Source organism: Platalea leucorodia (assembly GCF_965183815.1).
Source record: "Platalea leucorodia genome assembly, chromosome: 13".
NCBI classification, from domain to species: domain Eukaryota; kingdom Metazoa; phylum Chordata; class Aves; order Pelecaniformes; family Threskiornithidae; genus Platalea; species Platalea leucorodia.
In genome coordinates, this window is record NC_138835.1 from 17,563,590 (window position 1) to 17,582,695 (window position 19,106).

The 19,106-nt window shown below is 39.7% G+C and overlaps 1 protein-coding gene across 1 annotated transcript; it reads right to left on the bottom strand.

Annotated features, from left to right (window-relative positions):
- Positions 1-1,386: 1,386 nt before the first annotated feature.
- LOC309596950 (protein-glutamine gamma-glutamyltransferase 6-like) lies at positions 1,387-18,592 on the bottom strand (the record flags this gene model as incomplete). Its single annotated transcript, XM_082325719.1, has 13 exons — positions 1,387-1,540; positions 2,791-2,924; positions 4,680-4,837; positions 5,843-6,187; positions 6,859-7,101; positions 9,072-9,175; positions 9,856-9,991; positions 10,869-11,046; positions 12,308-12,436; positions 13,633-13,751; positions 14,262-14,501; positions 15,347-15,520; positions 18,586-18,592. 13 exons carry the CDS (start codon positions 18,590-18,592, stop codon positions 1,387-1,389), a joined length of 2,121 nt encoding a protein of 706 aa, XP_082181845.1.
- Positions 18,593-19,106: the final 514 nt, after the last annotated feature.

Here is a 19,106-nt window from a genome sequence, read left to right on the forward strand (position 1 = left end):
TCCTGCCCCTGTGGGTTTGACATACCTGAATACAGTGTTATCCAACAAGACATTTCATGGAAGCTGCTGTTAAAATGTCAATTGATTCAAATACAGTTTTACATTAAAATGCCAAATTTATTATCCAGAAGCTTCTCTGGGAGAGCGTGATTGTGGAGATATGTAGCCAGCTGAACAAGATTTGGGGTTGAACCCATAGTACAGAGGCTATTAGACATCTCTTACAGTATATTTTCCTTGTTAAATACCTTTTTCTCCCCTCTCAAGAGCCAAATGCTTTTCTTTTTTTCCTGGTAGAGCTAACTAAAGTAAGTGATAACTGAGGCTGTATGAGGAGGTGAATTTGTAAGATGTGTATACATGAAAATTTGCATAGTGCTTAAGTATAGTGTATCAGTGATAGAAATGTAATGTGTTCTGGTCTCAGTCAAGTTGGCTGTGGTAATGATTTATCCTTTTATCTTTGGAGAACTTTCACTCATTCATTTGGTTCATCCAGAAAGAACTCTGGGCATTTTGAGACAGTGGTGCATGTGTGAGAAGCTATGTGTGTAAATAAATGTGTTTTAGGTCAGATGGCAGATTACCTATTTACTGTTTAATGATGTTCTGCTTCGTTCCTGTTTTCAGGAACAGCTATTCCAGCCTGTTATTATTTCAGATGCTCTAGTGTTTGCCAGTCCTTAGTCAAGGACATGTTTCTTTTCTCTGCTTTTGTACTGTTACTCTCAGTCATTTCTTTGCCAAATATTTAATTATTTATAATTTATCAAATTATTAAATCGTGATCTGAATATGGAAACTGTGAATTAAAGAGTATTATTTATTGAATAGCTTCTCATTTTTCCAGTCATAAGAAGAGAGTTCTATTGTAAGACTGTCATATCTTATTGCTGTATTTTCCTTCTGGTAATTAGATGAAATGATAAAATTTAATTCTAGAATTGAATTATGTCAGCTACTTGGATAGTACTTTGGCTATTACTGAATAAAACTTATATTTAGTGAGTATAATTAAATTATATTCAATGAAGCTTACGAAACTAGTGATTTTAAATTGTGTTCCTTGGAAATCTAGCCGCGATCTTTGCTACAGGCTCTAATGCTGAAAACCATCACACTTGATCCTCCCCTTCAAGTTAAATTGTATAATGATTTCCACTAGTAATTCTATTCATGAAGGTCCATAAAACAGGTTGGGGAATGAAAAAGACGACACTGTCTTTACAGTATAGTGTATAGTACCATTTTATTCATTTCTGTTCATATTACATTGCTTTACTTTGGCTGAGTAGTGTGCATTTCTGTGCTCCCAGTCATAATAATGTATGGACACTGCATCAGTCTCATAAACAGAGACAAAACTGAACTGATGTACAGGTTATATCACTGAGCAGGAGCCACATCAAGCATCACAAATCCCTTGATGTTTGAAAAAGGGATGCAAACCAAGTCCACCTGAAGCTGCCTGGTGCCACTCTTGTAGGGAATGATTTCAAATTGGACTGTTGAACTCTCCATGGGGGACATTCTTGCCACACTAAAAGAGAGAATACATTTGTAAGTTCAAGCAGCTGAAAAATTCTTGCTATGTATTCTTCAGAGTCCCCAAATCTAAGACAGTATGGAAAGGAAGAGTCAGAGTAAGTGGCTGCTGTGTTTGCATGCTCCTAGCACAGGTCAACATGTTCACAACCCCCAACATGTTCCATGTTCACAACCCCCACAACACTATCCTTGAAAAACTAATCAAGCTGTAATGAACGTGGTGGAATAGTCGCAGTTCTCAACCTGTGATAGAGAATTAGGGGTTGTATCATGAGGGCAAAACGTATTGAGCACCAGAGGAATGATCAGAAAGGTTATCTTTAGAAGAGCTCAAATCCAACTGTATGTATTACCCTCAACACTCACAACATTTATAGTACTCTAGATATGCTCGTGCTGTATTTTTGTGTGGTGAATATAATTACCTGTTGATTTTATGTCCATAGTTAGAAATGACTCTTGGCTGTCCAACACAAGGAGACTGATAGTAGCACCAGGAAACAGAGTCGGGGAAAAGGGCCTCTCTGCTTTAAGGAGGTACTGAAGCTGAACAATACTGATGCTGGTAAGGCAAGTTAAGGTTCAAGGTCAGGATCTAGACCTGAATTTTGTATTCAGTGTAAATGAGGCCTTAGTGATTCACATCATTATCCATCTTTTGCTATCTTTTTTTGTTTTCCTCTCACAGTTTCTTGGTGCTAACTCCCCCAGCATAAATATTTTGGAGACTTTTAAAAATGTTTTTACAACAATAACCATGGAGGAGATGGGAGAACAATTTCTTACTGTTATGATAACAGTGGACACATTTTTAAGACATTTCACTACAGCAAATGTCTTGGCTTTTTAGTAGTTTAATATCTGAAGGAAAAAAGATATCATCACTTTCTCTTATCCTTCAAGGATTGTTTGGTTTTCCTTTTGCAAACCACAAAAAGAAGAAAGTTTTTAAATTTTTGCCCTTCATATAATTCAGTCACTAACTATAGCACTCTGATTTACATGCTGTCATTAAAAACAGGCCATCTCTCCACTCCCTGAGCATTCTGTAGTTCAAAGCTTGGCAAAGGAGGTATAAAAAACTCCAACTAGTATATGGAGAGTACTGACATGATGGTATTTTGTCCAAGATTTGTGCAAACAAAAGTCATGAGGTTGACAGAATCTTTTTTAAAAAATCCACTTTTATTCCACATTTCCCACCAAAGTGAGTGAGTTATTAGCCAGATAGCATTTACGTACTTGATTCTGAGTTGCTCTTTGAGCAGGCCACTACCTTCTGCTCTCAGCACACAGTCTGTCACCACTTCAGACAGTGGGTTGGTAAATGTGACCTGCACATTAACAGCCTTGTGTACCACTGTTGGACCAAGGACCTACAGAGAGAAAACATTCTGCTCAGCCACTGCATTAGTCTCACTTCTTTCTCATGGCTTTCTCTTTTCATTCCCATGGCAAACCACTTAGCCTCTTAGGATCTCCTGGACAGGAAGGAAGGAGCCAGGAATTAACATATGTACATATTTTTAGGCATCAGAGTTCAGGCTTGAATCAGCCATCCAGCGTGGCTGAGAAAGAACAAACTGCTGTAGAATCTACCATTTAGTCCTAACTTTTTAACTAGGTCAGTGTATGGTGTTATGTATAACACAATATCTGATACTTATTAAATGAGTGAGAACAGAATGAGAATACAAGTATTAACTTGGCATATATGGCTAACTGCTGTAGGCAGCTTAAGTCAATTATTAGCTTTATTTAGGCTAAATGGAAGGTTTAGGATTAGAAAACATTGGAGGTGTGAGACAGGTGAATTGTGGCATCTCAGGGGAAAAAAATAGAGTGCCAAGTAGCAAATAAACATATTCATTACCTTATTTTGACTGAGATAAAGTGGAATTGGCATATCTGGTTATCTTTGTAGACAATGTAATATTAATTAACATAATGGAGAAGTCCAACATGCCAATTGCATTTCTCTATTATTGACTGTATGTTTATACAGGAGTTTCAATCAACAGAAATATAAAACCTTCTTGAAACTTAGTCACTGAATTGAAGCAATTTAATTTAGGTGCCTGCCCTATATAAACTGACTCTGGTATTTGCGTGATACAGCACAGAAGGCTTTTTACAAAGTCTCACTAGAACTTGGTATTCAGAAATCACCAGACCTGCAAAAATCCAAACTTTTTATTCCTGTGTGTAACCTTGCTTTTCCTGTATGCTACTGACAGAGTGGTTTGGGATAGCTAATCTAGTCTGGAGGCTGAAAGACTCTGCAAATTGTCATACTCCCTCTACGTTGTTTGCAGTATAGTAAGCAGCTAGCATTTGATCCCCTGTCTGATACAGCATGTGAATGTGCTCAACTGTCCAAAACAAGTTAAGCTAGTTTATCTGGATGTGATGGGCCATGAAAACCGAGGACTGTCCCTGGGCAGACATATTCTGTGGTCTTTCCTGTAGACCAAGAATTGCTTTTTACCCATTGTACAACATTTGTCAGAAGTCAGTCTTAACTGGAAAAAAAGCCTCCAGTTCTAATTATTAATCATTTGGGAAGATGTTACAGAAGGTGAAAAGCGCCACTTTTCCTGATGAGGTGAAAGAACTTCCTTGAGTATTAGTAATAATGAGCCTCACAGCCCCAGGCATTATCAGCTAGTCAGTGAAGATGTCTTTGGTAAAAATCAGGCTTCCTGAATAAACTGGAAAAGAACAATCAGACTTGCCTGACAAAAGTGGAGGCCTCGATATGGACTAGATCTCTCTGTCTCTCTCTGTTTCTCTCTGTCTGTCTGTCTCTCTGGAGATAAGTTTACCTTGTAACCCTCATAACACTGAGAACTTTATCAGTGCCATGTCAACAAGCACTGGCAAGAATACCATAGCACAGCTATGCCTTGGAAACGTTTGCTTTTCCTTAGTGTATTTCATTTCACTTGTGTCATATGTCCTATTACTAGAGGAACAAGATCAAATCACTCTCAGGCCTGATTTCACTTCCCACACTCCTTGAGTTGATTTCACTTCCCACACTCCTTCCCTTGAGGAGCAGATGGAGTAAGGATTCTCGTTGCTTCTTCTCGACATATCTGTCTAGGGACGCAAAGGGGATTAGCTTTTACCTTGATGGTGAGAAAAGGATCCTGAAGTACAATATCCTTCTCCACCAGAAGCGAGGCTCCCTGTTTGATTTCACACAGAGCAGTCACTAGGATCTTCCTGTCATCCATCAGAGAGTTTTTGTACTGGGAATAGGAGATCTTGAATGAAATCTCTTTCACTGGAATGGAAATAGAAACAGAATTTCCCCCTCTTCTTTTTTAATGTGTCTAAGTACCAGCTATCTGTAATAGATGTGTATTTTAAGGAGCAAGGATGCTATCACCCTGGGGCTGTCCATTTGTGGGTGTTGACAGCCAATAGACAGCAATGATGCTCATAGGTGACTTCTACGTACATTCACATCAAACACTAAATGATCAGGTACAGTTCGGTAGATGGACAGTTCTGAGGATGGATATATGTGGCAACCCCTGCTGGTGGTTTTTTCATTTGTCTGAAGCTGGGCATTTAATGCTCCTTCCTTGCAAAGAAGACAGAAGTGAAAAGATGGATTGCTTTAAATGCCCTTGCTGATGCAGCTGTTCAGCCTCTGCCTTAAAGAGGGTGCACAGTCAGAGCCTCTGTGTCAGTAAGGAAGGCAATGGATCTCAGTACATTGAGAAAAAACATTCATCTACTGCTGAAATGGTGGAAGGAGTTATAATGTGTTGTGTATTAGCTTGAGAGAGTAGTTATATTCATCTGTGCTACACATCTCATTTTTCAGCACTGTCCCTATAAAAGCAGGGCAAAGGCCACTATCTGCAGGTAGTGTAGCTCTTACTACAGTCTGTAGTTACTGCCCTACTGCTGCAAAAGACGTAGGCTTATGTTTCCGCCTTTATTCTGTCTTTATACTTTGCTTATGGGGAGCTGGTAGCTGAGTAGTCTCCGGTGTTATGTCTCTTAGTTGTTCTTTCTTTAGCAAAAAAGGTCATAATGTAGAGCTAATAGTGGCTGTGCTGGGTCAGACAAAAGGTCACTCAGCTCAGTATCCTTTCTGACAGTGCCCAAAAGCAAATGCTTAAGACAGGGCAAATACATATGTTTCTCTTCCCCTGAATAGCCTTAAGCTCCAACCGTTTGCAGGTCATGCACTTCCTGAGCCATTCATTATTTCTATGTGATTTTGCCACAAACCAAAGCTATGTCTTGTCATAAGGTGTAATAAAATTAAAATTACCTTCTTCAGATCCAAGTTTAATAGACCTAGACAACTGCAAAATCTCTGCCTTTGGTTTTCTTGTGTAGAGAATGGCTGAAGCCCTCAGTTTAACCTTTATGGTCTTGGAATCTGAGATCAAGTTCCTGAGTGCCAAGGTAAGCAGGATATCCTGGCCAATTACAGGAGATGCATCAAGGATCAGCTTCCCTGAGATACTGGGTTTTTGTGCAGGCTGTGTCATATTTTGTCTCCATGCTACTGAAGATCGTCTTCTAGGTCTTGTAATTTTGGTTCTTTTTCCAGTGCTTCTCACACCAAGCAGCTTCAGTGCTTTTTTATACACCTGCCTTTCTTTCAAGGATCCTGCTTGGAAAGATAACATGGTCAGAGATCTCATGCATGCTGGATATAGTTCAATGGAGCCATAATTGCTCTCAGTAAATATGGTTTAGGAAAGCTGAGGAGGGCAAGGGTACACAAGAGAAAGTGAGGTCTAACCTAAATGCTAATTTTGACACAAAAGCAAATGAATATGCATGGCCACGAGGTCTGGAAAGTAAAACCTGCCTGTCAGCTCTAGCTGGCTGTTCATGGGCACCTCTTAGAAGCTGTGAGCAGTAGAAAGATAACTCCTGAGAGAGCTTGGTTCTGCATAAGCTGGGGCAATTGCCATCTCCTCTGAAATTAAGAAGGGTGAAAAAATCATTTTGCAGAAACTCTCCCCAAACAACTCTCCAGAATGGATATTGCTGCATGTCATAACAGAAATACTCTCACCAGCTGATCAGAACAGCAGGGACAGAATGTTTTACAGAAGTAGCTTTGACTTTGTATTGAATACATTAGTATTTCATCAAGGGCCACAAAGGTCATATTGAATCACTATCAGCTGACAACGAGCCCTAAGACTTTGAAAATTTGTGAATATTTTGCTCCAGAAGTAAAGAAATTAAGTCAATGCTCGATCCAACGAAGGCCTAAATTCTTTTCACTTCTGACCATCAGTGGCAAGACAACTGTAATAAAGAATTTACCTTCTGGATATTTGTAATTAGCAGTGACATCCACACGGGAGTTGGTGCCCACTGCTTTGGTGCTGATAAATTTTCCAATCTTCCTAGTATCAGAATAAATTCTCTCTTTTTTTTTGTTGCTATAGTGAATCCAAGTAATATAGTCAGCATTCACTGCGGCAAACACAAATGAGCTGTCATAATCCAGGTTCACATCCCCTTCCTTAATGGCTTTAGTGGAGGCAGGACCACACTGATATATGCCTGTATTAGAGAAAGGGAGAAGTTAAATGACTATCTATTGTGAAAGAACACAAATCCTCATGCTGACAGCAAGAAGGAGAGGTAGTCACTTCAAAGACATGTTTGGATAAAGTGCATTGTTTCTACGTCTGTGTAACAGCATGTCCAGAGATTCCACATGCATTTTCTATCAAAAGGTAGGAGCACAGAGGAGGTTGTAAGGCTAATAATGTGTAGGGAGAGCTAACACTTCTTATGATGTGTGCTATGTGAAATGTTCTAACCCTCCAAAGCTTGCAAGGCTGTATGCTAAGCTGTCTAGTGAAAGGAAAGGAGAGGATGCGAGCCGAGTCAGAAGTACAATCATCAGACTTATGAGATGTGAGTTATCAATGCTGTATAGGCATTGAGAAGAACCTGGAAGCTAAATTTGGTAAACTTAGTAATGGGGAATGAGAAGCAGTTTATCTGGAGTTTGGTGGGTTTTAAATGGCCAAATAAATGAATCTTTTGATGGAAGTAATCAAACTAGATCAATGAAGTTGTGTCTGTATTAGTAAGTAAAACCAGAGCCAAAGTGTGAACCCAAGTGCTGGCCATTGGTCATCCACAATGTTTACTTGCTAGCAAGCTTCTTAATGTGTTTTTTTTTTTCCCTTTGTCGATGTGTGATCTTTCAGACAGTGGCTGTGAAGAATTCAGGGAATAGGACAGACCAGGGTTTGTTCCCAGCAGGCTCTGCTATTATTTTGGTCTGGGAGGGGGAGTTCAGTGCTGTGAACAAAAGCCGTTCTATGTCACTTGGTTTCAGAACCAGAGAACAGTTTGGGGCTTCTTTCATGTAGCTTTGCACATATATGCCATGTTGTTGCATGCCACGGAGACATCATATGAAATATCTTCCTACCCATTCCAGTGTGTCCTGTAAAACATAGTGTAGAGTCATGGGGCATATTTTATTTTCTGTTGTAAACTGTTTGGTTCAACCCTGTGACTGTAAGCCCTAAAGTCTTTACTTAACATCTTACTAAAAGGGGTTCTAATTTGTTTTGCTGGTAAATCTGTCCAGTGCAAGCCAGCAAATGTGTCTAATGCCAGCAATGTGCCCTTGCAGCAAGGAAAGCCAACAGCCAGGGCTACATCAGGAAGACCGTTGCCAGCAGGTCAAGGGACATGATCCTTTCCTTCTACTCAGCACTGGTGAGACCACATCTGCAGTGCTGTGTCCAGTTCTGGGATCCTTGTACAAGAAAGATATGGACATATGGGAGCAAGTCCTGCAAAGGGACACAAAAGTGATTAAGGGATGAGAACTGGGACTGTTCAGCCTGGAGAAAGGAAGGCTCAGGGGAATCTTATCAAAGTGTATAAATATCTGATGGGAGGGTGTAAAGAGGACGGAATCAGACTCTCCTCAGTGATATCCACTGAAAGGACAAGTGGCAGTGGGCACAAATTGAAACACAGAAAATTCCATTTAAACATAAGAAAAAACCTTTTTCTATGAGGGTGGTCAAACTCTGCAGCAGTTTGCCCAAAGAGTTTGTGGAGTCTATGAAATATTCAAAACCCAACTGGTAATGGTCCTGAGAAACCTGTTCTAATTGACCCTGTGCTGAGCAGGGTGTTGGAATAAACAAACTCTAAAGGTGCCTTCCAACCTTAGCTATTCTATGTCATTCTATGTCATTTTATGAATCTGTGTAATGTTAGGAGCTAAGACAAGCAGGGGTGAGATAAGTGAACTTAAGATGTGCTGGCTTTTGTGAAGGCAGAAGATCAAAAAAAGTAAGAATTCGCATGCTGGCAGGCAATCCAGAGGCTGACAGAAAAGCAACCTACTGGAGACTGATGTGGGTATTGCTTTTCTTGTGCATCTGAATTAGTGCTACATCTGCAGGGACTAGATAGAAGAGAGTTGTCCTGAAATTTCAGTAGCAATCTTTAGCAGTAACAATATCTACAGCTTTTTATATTTACCACAGTGTTACCTTTGCTTCTTTCCTGGGGTGTTGCATCCAGAACCTGCCATCCATCATAAAAAGAGCCAAGATCTCTTCTAATGAACCAGCTTTCATTCCAGACATGGAAATTCCTGTAAGGGAGGTAGAATAGGGAATCCCTGATTCATACAATTAATTTTATATTGAAAGATTTGATACATTTATGATGCAATGCAAGAAATAACCCTTATCAGGTGAATGAAAACTCCTCTATGGAGAGACCAGCTGCTGACTCCTTTCTTGACCTCTTTCCCCTTCTTTGCCAGCTTTTTGTGTTCAGATCTCTGAGAAATGTTGGGATGTTATGAAAAAAACAATGTTAAAAGGGAAATAATTTATTGCAGAGTCAAGTACTCGATTCTGGACATTCCAGAACAACATATTGTGCAGCCAAAGGTCTCCTGCACGCATTGCTATCTGTTGGTATTTAATTCACAGTTACTTTCTACTTCATGTCACCCTTGTCCCATTCAGTCCACATGGTATAGGGTGCTCGGTGACTGAAACACTAATGCATGCGGTACACAGGTGCACTGATGCATGCACACAGGTGCACTGTGATAGTTTCTGTGCACTCGTTTCTCAAAAGCATAATTTGATGAAACTGACTACATATTGCATTTCTGAACACTCTGCTCTGTTGATTCTTTGGTATAGGGTTTTATATCACTGGGAGCATGAGGTTGGGGATGTTTTTCAGGAGCATGATTCTAGATCTTTTAATTAGAGGAGAATATAATGGAAGAAATATTAAGGAAAAAATTATATTTACCACACACTGTCTTCAGTCAAGTGCAGGGTCTTTCCGGAAATGTCAATGTACTTATCAATACTCAGATTTATATTCCTGTCGTGGGCAGAGTTGAAGTTTGTAATAACACGAGTAGGTATTCCCAAGGATCTCAGAACTGCAATACAGAATACCATGAAAGTGCTGTAAACCTATTTTACAGACATTTAGAAAGTATTTTTCTCTTTTTCTTGGCAAAGCAGTCTAGTGTATATGTTTTCAGTGGGGAAACAAACGCTCAGAAACTTCACTCTCAGATATGATGCAAGTCACAGTCATTGTGCACAATTGCTTAGAAGACAGTTCCACTCACATGACATTCTTAGCTGCCATATTCTTTTTAAGAAGAGTTAGAGTCACCCATTTATTTTAATCTTTCATTCTTCGTCCTGTTCTCTTTCCCATTTTCTCCCTGTGTTTGTTTCTCTGTTACCTGCTTCTTTTTCTTCTTCCTCTCTGAGACATACCTCTTGACTGCATTATTTTTCCTTTGTATTTTCCCCAAAGTGACTCTTGTTTCTCAGGGCAGCTCTGAATGGAAACTGCTAGGATGAAACGCTTTTCCTGACTTGCAGCAACCTTTACAGGTCCTCAAAATTGTGATTTGTTTTTGCATCACCAGTAGGTAAGACAACTGGCAGTAGAAATGCCAGTAGAATGCCAGTAGAAAACTGGCATTGTGAGGAGACAGACTTAAAAGAGCACTGGTTTTCTTTGAATCCTAGCTTTGAAACAGGAAACCTTGCTCTTTTCACCAGCCCAGAATGGCAAACCTCTTTGCATTTTTGTTTGATGACTCACAAAACTCGGGTGCAGTATTACAACCTATGGCTGTTTAAAATAGAAGAAAATAACCCTTCATGCATGGAGAGCATAGGTTCTTCACTCTGTCTGTCAAAGCTTAAACAGCCTCAACAATAACACCAGAAAATTAAAGCTACAGAAATTCTAGTAAGCTTCCTTTCTGATAGCATTCTTCATCCCTTTGTGTATACCTGTGCACATTACTCCTGCAAAGACCCAGCACTGGCCATACCGGACAGGTTTGTATCTCCCCCTGTACCACTTTCGAAGGATGGTCACACTTCCACTCCACTGCAAGGGGCTGGTTCCTGAGCAGTACTTTCCATTCCACTTCCCTTGCACTACTCCTTTTTCATCATTGCTGTTAACCTGAAAGAATCCTTCTCATGAGAGAATTAAAATATTTACAGAAAAAGGGAGAGAGGGAAATAGGCAGAAATGACCCTGTTTGTACCACTGTTCTCATTGGCTGAGTGATGGGAAATAGTATTTGAATCTTAGATAGAATTTTGTCTGCTCAAGTGCAACAGTTGCATCAAACCCAGATCAGATTGTAGAGTCTGGTGATTCAAAATTGCCTTGCTTTTTGGTACAAATGTTCCGAAATGTACTGACTGCCAGCCTATTTACATTTTCTCTGTTTCACTGATTAAGTTCACCTCCTTGTATGTCATTATACTGTTACACTGTGTATTCGGTATTGGTTCATGTTCTCAAGTGATTTATATGGAAGCCTCAAGAAGTACATATTTTCTCTGAATGTGCATTTGTTGCTAATGTGCATATAGTACATATAGCTTGATCAAACTTGTTAGATGTGCTTGCATATATTTGTGCACATCCATTTTAGAGGCCTGTTTAAGTGTCACATATGGTGGTACAGAAAACAGTAAGTGGTTTTTTAATGATTTTTTTTCATAAGTATTTGTACTTTTAGTAATTTTGTACATCTAAGTAGAGTTATTTACTTCCTGTTGAAGTTGAAATCACCTAAAGTGAGTGCTGTCTAAAAGGGTGAAAAGGATCACGGCTATAAAGGAGGAGTCTCAGATAAGGAATGTGGTAAGGCATGTAGTATTTATAAAATGGAAAACTTTTCAGTTGCCTAGTTGTGCACTGATATGTTTGTGAGGATGGGGGGGTGCTGAGAAGATGTAACTATTTGTTGAAGGAAATGCATACAGCCTTCACTGAACGAATCCCCCTTAAGTGAGGAATACTAAATACACACGTTAAATGCAGCCATACCAATATTGGTTTTCCAAAATATTTCATGCTTCTCTCGGTGTTTGAAAAAAATTAGCAAATTATTTCAGAATGGAAACAGGCTTTCCAAATTAGTGAAAAGATCTAATGGACTGAAAATCTGTTAGGAGAACACATCTGAGATTCAGTGTTCCCCAAAAATTCTTGGAAACATTCCTTCAGTTATGAGCATGCTTTTGGGAAGAAGGTAAATTAAACTTTTGGGGTATTTTTCCTTGAGAATAAATCTCCATTTTACCTCTTCTGCAGCTATTTTTTGCAGAAAAGTTAGCTACTCCTGCAAAACATTGAGGCATTCACAATAAAGTATTGGGTTTTTTGTTAGTAGGTGCATTATACAGCTGTAACTAATTGATCACTTTACCATAGCACTGATAACCCTGCTCACATAGATAGGATTGTTTCGGTTGGATACATCAACAGCTGGATCTTGGTGGTGGTTCAGGCTTCGGTCCAGTATAGCCAGAGAGATATCAAGGATATCCTCTTCAAACTGAAATCAAAAGAAGCAATATATTAAAGGCTAATTTCATAAATAAACCCAAGGATAAACTCCCCACCTGTTTTCCTTCTCCTAGCACAATAGGATGATGTTGGTAATACAGGCATTTTCTGTACTGTTAAAGAAAATAGGGCCAAAAAGAAAGCATAAGCACTAGGCTACTGACTCTCTATAGTATTTTAAAGACAGCATGTTTATGAGCATGGTTTGGGGCCATAGCTACTAGCATTCACTAAGACATTACGTGGCCTGGTGGAACGGACAAGACCACTCCAGGTCTGGCTCAGCAGGCTTCACACCCTCCCACATCCTGTCATGCCCCTACAAGTACCCTTCTGTTATGAAATCTTCCCTCTAATGGGCTGCCTTCACCTTATATCAGATGATCTGAACTGAAGGAAACCCACAGAAATCATTATTGTGGATTAGGGTCACAGAGACACTGTGTTGGGCCCAGAGAATGCCAAAGGGCTATGCTATATGGATGCGCTCAGTCAAGGACGCCACTTGACCTCTGAGACGGAAAGCAGATCTGGCCTTGTTTCATTTATTAGTGTAAAAGTAGCCACAGTGATCAGGAAGACTGATAGAAATGCTGTCTGTGCAACTGCTCGTGCAGTTGTAAGGCATGAAGTGGTCAGGAATGGTTTTGACTGGCCCAACAAGTTGCGGAATAGCTATATGACTACAGATGGGCTGTAGTTATGACTGTATTTCTAGCAGTTATGCTTAGAAGGCCAAACTGATTTTCAAAAATTCCAACTTGAGTTGTTTCAGTTGAGTAGATTTGGGATATCCTTTTAGTGTCTTCTGCCCCATGACTGAATCAACTGTATAAATATTTAGATGTATAGCCTCACAATACCTAGAGGTTAATACTGGAATGGTTTCCTTTGCCCTTTACAACGGTCAAGAAACAAGTAGAATTTTGCCAGTTTGTGTAATAGGCAAAAGAAAACTAAAATTGTGCTTTGTTTCTTTTATTTCTGTATTAGCACATGCCAGATGGGAAATGATCCTGATGCTGCTGTAATGTATTGATAAGTGAGACATATACCTGCAAGAAAATCATAAGTGAGAGAGGAATACTGAACTCTTATACTATGAGATAAAGATTCTCTCTTCTCAAGAGCCTATTTACCCACTGTTCTTATTTTCAAAGTTCTGGAATATGTGATGCTGTTTACCTGTCCATAGTTCCAAGCTTCTTGTTGAATATATTTTTCCAGTCCCTGAAATATGATTCCACTATCATTCAGGACATACTCCTGCCGCTCCTTTTCATTAGCCATATAGACATCATCATCTAGAAGCAGAATGAGACATGCTGGCTGAAAGTTGTTTTGCTGTAACTAAAAATCTCACTTCAAGGGGAGTTCTAGGGAACAGGTCAGGCTGCCTGTGCATTCAGCCTTAGGACTCCCTGCTATACCTCTGTAATCATTTAGAGTGAATAAAATAAGCATGGTTACTTTGAGGGGAACTGACTATGATCCTGTCCCTTCACTAATGTCGGTATGTGTCTTACTGGTAGATGTTGCTTGGTTTACAACTGAAAACAAGTATCAGAGGGAAAAAAAATTATAGGATAAATATTTGGAATATTTCCTGCCTCTGATTTTTTATTCTACAAGCAAGAGGCTGGATCTTTGATGCATTGCAGCACTGAAGAAGGGGCAAAAACTTGATCCTTGATGTTGACCAAAAAAAAAAACTTTCTTTAGCTGTGTCTGTCAGGTACATGCTTTACTGTGACACCCAGATTTCCTGACTGAGACAATGAGTTATTTGAAGGACATGATACACCAAAACATACTTGGACACCAGGGACTGAAGAGTAGCACAAACTGGCCCAGGAGTGTTGAAGAGACCTTGTTCCCAGAAACAATCTGGAGTTCGAGTTTATATCGTCCAATGACAGCATTGGCTGGGCTGAATATTGTGAAGTTCATGCAGCCAGGCTCACTGGGCTCTTGGGTTGCACTCCAGCCACTAGCACATTCCTCAGAAAGGTTAAATATGGCCTTGGTCTGCTGTGATTCTGCTGGAGATGGTCCTGCCAGAGGGAACAGGGACAGAAATTCTGAATGACAGCTGTGGGTGACAAACTTGGGGTCAGTGATGATCTCAATTCCATATTTTTTTTAATGACTACATTGAAAGATTGTGGCTTATCAAAACAAATGCTTATTCCCTGTAAACTAGCTGTGCTCCAATCTGTAGAATCGTACTATGCAGCCCTCTGTGTTGTGTGCATGACCCAGTAAAGGTGATAACGACCGTAATCATTCTAGACAAGTGAGGAGGGAAGCCTATTGTCCTGAAAACCTGACAGTTCAAAAATATGTAGGCAGGATGGACCACAAATTTTAATACACATTTCATTAAGAGTTAGCAGCTGCCTGGAGAATTTTTTTGAGAAGCCTTTTGTGAGGATACAGCTAGGAGTCTTATGAATGGGAGGGGTCATGTAGACTGTTCTAGTAATAGGGAACACATTAAGTTAATCAAGGGGAGTTTAAACAGGTGAAGTAGGGAGCCAGGAGAGGAGACAAATGGGGGATGATGGTCTGTGAGAGGTTGAGTTGCAAAATGTTCAGGGACCACAAAATGAAGACAACTTGCAACATTGCAGGTAGGTCCTTAGGAGCAGAGATATAGGCTTGTTTTTAGAATGTGGATGGCCCCTGCCTTCCTATTAATTATTACTTTAACTGTCTATTGCCTTAAGGTACAGATTGAACTTTAAAATGGGAGCTCCTAAGCCTAAAAGGACAATGAATCCTGAATGATACAGGACAAACCTTAATGATTCAGGAGTAGACCACATACAGCTGTAAGGCACTGGTGTTTTGGAGCTGGAGTGACTTGGATGTGAGGTGAGGGCCATGAGGAAATTACCTGTGCTTGCAATAAAGGTGAAGTTGTCCCCAGATTGCACTGTTGTTTGGAGGTTCAGAGTGATGTTGAAGGCCTGTCCTCTTCTCAAGATTGCTTCTGTGCTGCTGTAATCAGAGGTGTGGTGTGCAGCTTTATTTAGTTTGGATTGCCAATTGACATTTGCTGTTTTCAGGGCTAGAAAGACACAAGGTGAGCTAATTAAAAAAACTGCTCCTTCAAACTTGTATATCTTTTCAGCTTGTCTAATGTAGTAATTTTATTATATATAGCTGGAGTTGTATGCTCTAGGAAAACAGAAAAATCCACTGTTGTTATTAAAAATTGCAAAATAAACAACTTAGAGGAACAGCTAAAATATCTTTTCTGCAGCCGTCTTTCAGAGGCAGAAAAAAAACACCCATTCAGAGAATTCGTCTTAAAAAAAAAAAGAAAGACATCAAAACCCTATTGTATTTAGAGAAGACTTTGTTAAAGTTTGAAGAGACTGTTCTATTCCACCATGTTCATCCTCTTTTTCTGTGGGGATCTCTAGTTCCCAGAATGCTTTACAGATGCACAAAAAGAAGTATTAGACTTGCTCTCATGAGCAAGTGCATGCCCGATCCTGGAAACACTGTATGACAGGTGATGAATAGAAGGCTAGTATCTTCATTGTTGAACCTGCGCGTTATCTTCTCGTGTATCACGTATCTCAGTTAATTTTCAGTCTTGTTGCTTGAAGCTGGGTGTTATTTCACACTCTGTTGGAAAAAGATAACCAACAGAGGACAGATGGTAGAATTAGGAGTGGCGTACCTTGAGGCGGTACTACAGGTTGCTCTATTGTATCATGATAGGTTACCCACTATTGAAAATGGGATGCTGAAGCACAGATTACAAAAGCTTTCAACCTTTCATGTTCCTCGATCAATTAAAACAGCAGCAACAACAACAAAACAACAAAGAAAAACAAGGCAGAAAAAAATACAGATCCCTCTATGAACATGTGTTTGAGAAGTGCCCTTTCCCAGTATGATATTCCAGAGGAATTTCACTTGAAGAAAATGTCCTGCCACAACTAGAGAATGTTAACCCTTTGCAGACTAACGGTGCTATAAGCAACACTTCCATCATTTCACTGAACTAAGATACAGGACTTGGTTTAGCACCACCTTGAATCACTTGGAATGAGGTTCATATGTGAGGGAATCCATAAGGTTCTACTATAGAAATAGAGGGTGGGATTTGAGTTTTCTGCTGTGTTTGCAGCACAGAATTATATTCTGTGAAGCCTTGATGTAATCCTAATTATACTCATTTTTCAGCTTTTTGGAAGAAATGTGAGTATGCACATGCAGTTCTGAGGCTGCAGTAAGGGCCTGGAGCAAGTTGCTTTCCTGTAGTCAGTGGGCATAAACATATTTGAGTATTTTCAGTTAAGTGAAGGGTCTTGTTTCAGGTATGTCACCTGGAGAAAAAAAAATCCATTGATAGGAGTGTGATATTTGAGTCACATGATGTAAAATGCCTAGAAAGTTTCTCGCTTGCATCATCACTTTATTTTCCTGACTTAAATATGTTTAATTGAAAAGGACCTACAGAAAACAGCATTCCTAACATCAAGTCCTGTAATTTAAAGCTAATTAGAACGTGTTTCTGAAGGGCACTTCGCCTCAGAGTTTGAAAAGAAGTTAGCCTTGCAACCCTTTACCCATGTATATCCTACCACTGTGCACCCTGAACTGCGCAAGCTAAATGTCCAAGCTCTTCAAGGTGGGGACCGTGCGCGTCATTAGTTGTGCAGTGATGAAGATAAGAGCATTTTGCATGTCTGCAAATAAAAATGTAGCAGATGTAGGGTTTAATAGCAACTGAGACATGGGTTTGATACTAGTGGGACTTTGATGTTTAAGGAGCTAAACAGTGCTGCTAAGACTTTCAGAGTGGAATGTCACAGGCAGAGACAAGATGTACAACAGAGTAAGAGGGGACACCTGGAGAAGTAGGAAGGATAAAGAAGGCAGTGGCTAACACTGGTTAGCTCTAAGAATTTACTGCATTAATAGTTTGGTTTGCCTTGCAAAGTCCATGGTTACACAGGCATTTCTAGTGACTACGTGCAGGAGATCAGCAAAAAATGGTTTATATGTGGGGCAAGAGCACAATAAAGCCTCATACTAGTCTTTTGTCCATGTGTACTTCAAGTTTCTCCTTGTTTTGATCTTCACAGTTTCAATTTAAATCTTATAATTTCTTTTTGTGCTTTCAGTACCCCTCTATTGGAAAAACGTATTTTCAATAATCCTGTCAATGTACAATTGGACAAACTTTGAAAAATTTGTTTGGGTGTTTATCCTGTAATGGATAGACATTGGGAGCATGCTCATAAGCAAAAGTCTGCAAAATCGGTGATCACTGCTGAAAATGCTGATCATTATGCACACAGGGTTCTTAATGCCTCTGAGAGAAAGCTGAAGCTGTAACAGAAAAAAATCCTTAGGCTAAATTGTAGATAGACTCTGTGAGTGTATTATATGACACACCTTTCTAACTAGAGATCTTTCCAGTAAGCATGAGAGTGAGAGCAAGTGCAATGTAATACATAGATACTGGGAGTCAGGTGCTGGAACAGGCTGCCCAGGGAAGTGGTTGAGTCTCCATCCCTGGAGGTATTTAAAACACGGGTGGACGTGGTGCTTGAGGTTTAGTGGTGGACTTGGCAGTGATAGGTTAACAGTGGGACTCGATGATCTTAAGGGTCTTTTCCAACCTTAACGATTCTATGATTTCACAAAGCAGCACACAGGCTAACATAGCCACTCTCTAGGGAGGTGAACATGGGAGTCCAGAGGCCATCAAGTGACCCGTCTGAGGCCACACATCAATTCGATATTGGAGAGGGATTAGAGCCTGGGACTTTTGTGTGGCAGTTTGATGCCCAAATCACTAGCCACCAGTGTTGATTAGATGGCTGCAAAAGTACTGTATAGAGTAGTTAATGGATAAGATAGAAAAATATTTTCTTACTCTATTTTTCTGTGTTACAGGAAAAAAGAATATGTTCAAGACCCATGATATTAAAAAAAAAAAAAAAAAAAGAAAATCAGTTCTAGTAGAATAACCCATAAATACATTTAACCTAAAAAGGACTAAATTGCCAAGACAACAACTAAATGTAATTTATCCTGTTTCCTCAGCAAATGTCACTCATCTGTATTGGAAGAGCGATGCCAGGAGCAATCAGGCTGTTTTTAACTTACCTGCCATAAGGTTTCTTTCTTCTTTTTCCACACTTGTGCGTAGTTCAGGTTCCGGATACAAAAGTGTGTGAGAACATTCTGAATCCTCTTCTACCAGCACGAGTAACGAAAGGCTTAGGACTCCTGACTTTGCTACATAAACTAGACTTTATACAAGCTGGGTGTGGCCTGTGGTTGCTAGTTACTGTTTTTGTAGTAAAGTCCTATGTGAACATCTATTTATGACTGCTTTAATTATACAATCTTGAACCTAATTATGCTTATTTAGAACTGGTGAATAGCTGAGGAAAGATGATAAGCAGTATCCTGGTGTCTTAACTACTAAGAGAGGAAAACATCCCAAATTGGATCTAATGAAGGAAATACAGTCTTAAGTAGACAGAAGAAACTTCACTTTGGATGGTTTGGTTTGTGTCAGTTTAGGTTTTTGGAAGCTGTATGTACAGAGGGCAGGTATAGACAAATATACATATCATACAACATGGATGTATGGGACCTGGAGTGATCTAAGTAGATTTGTA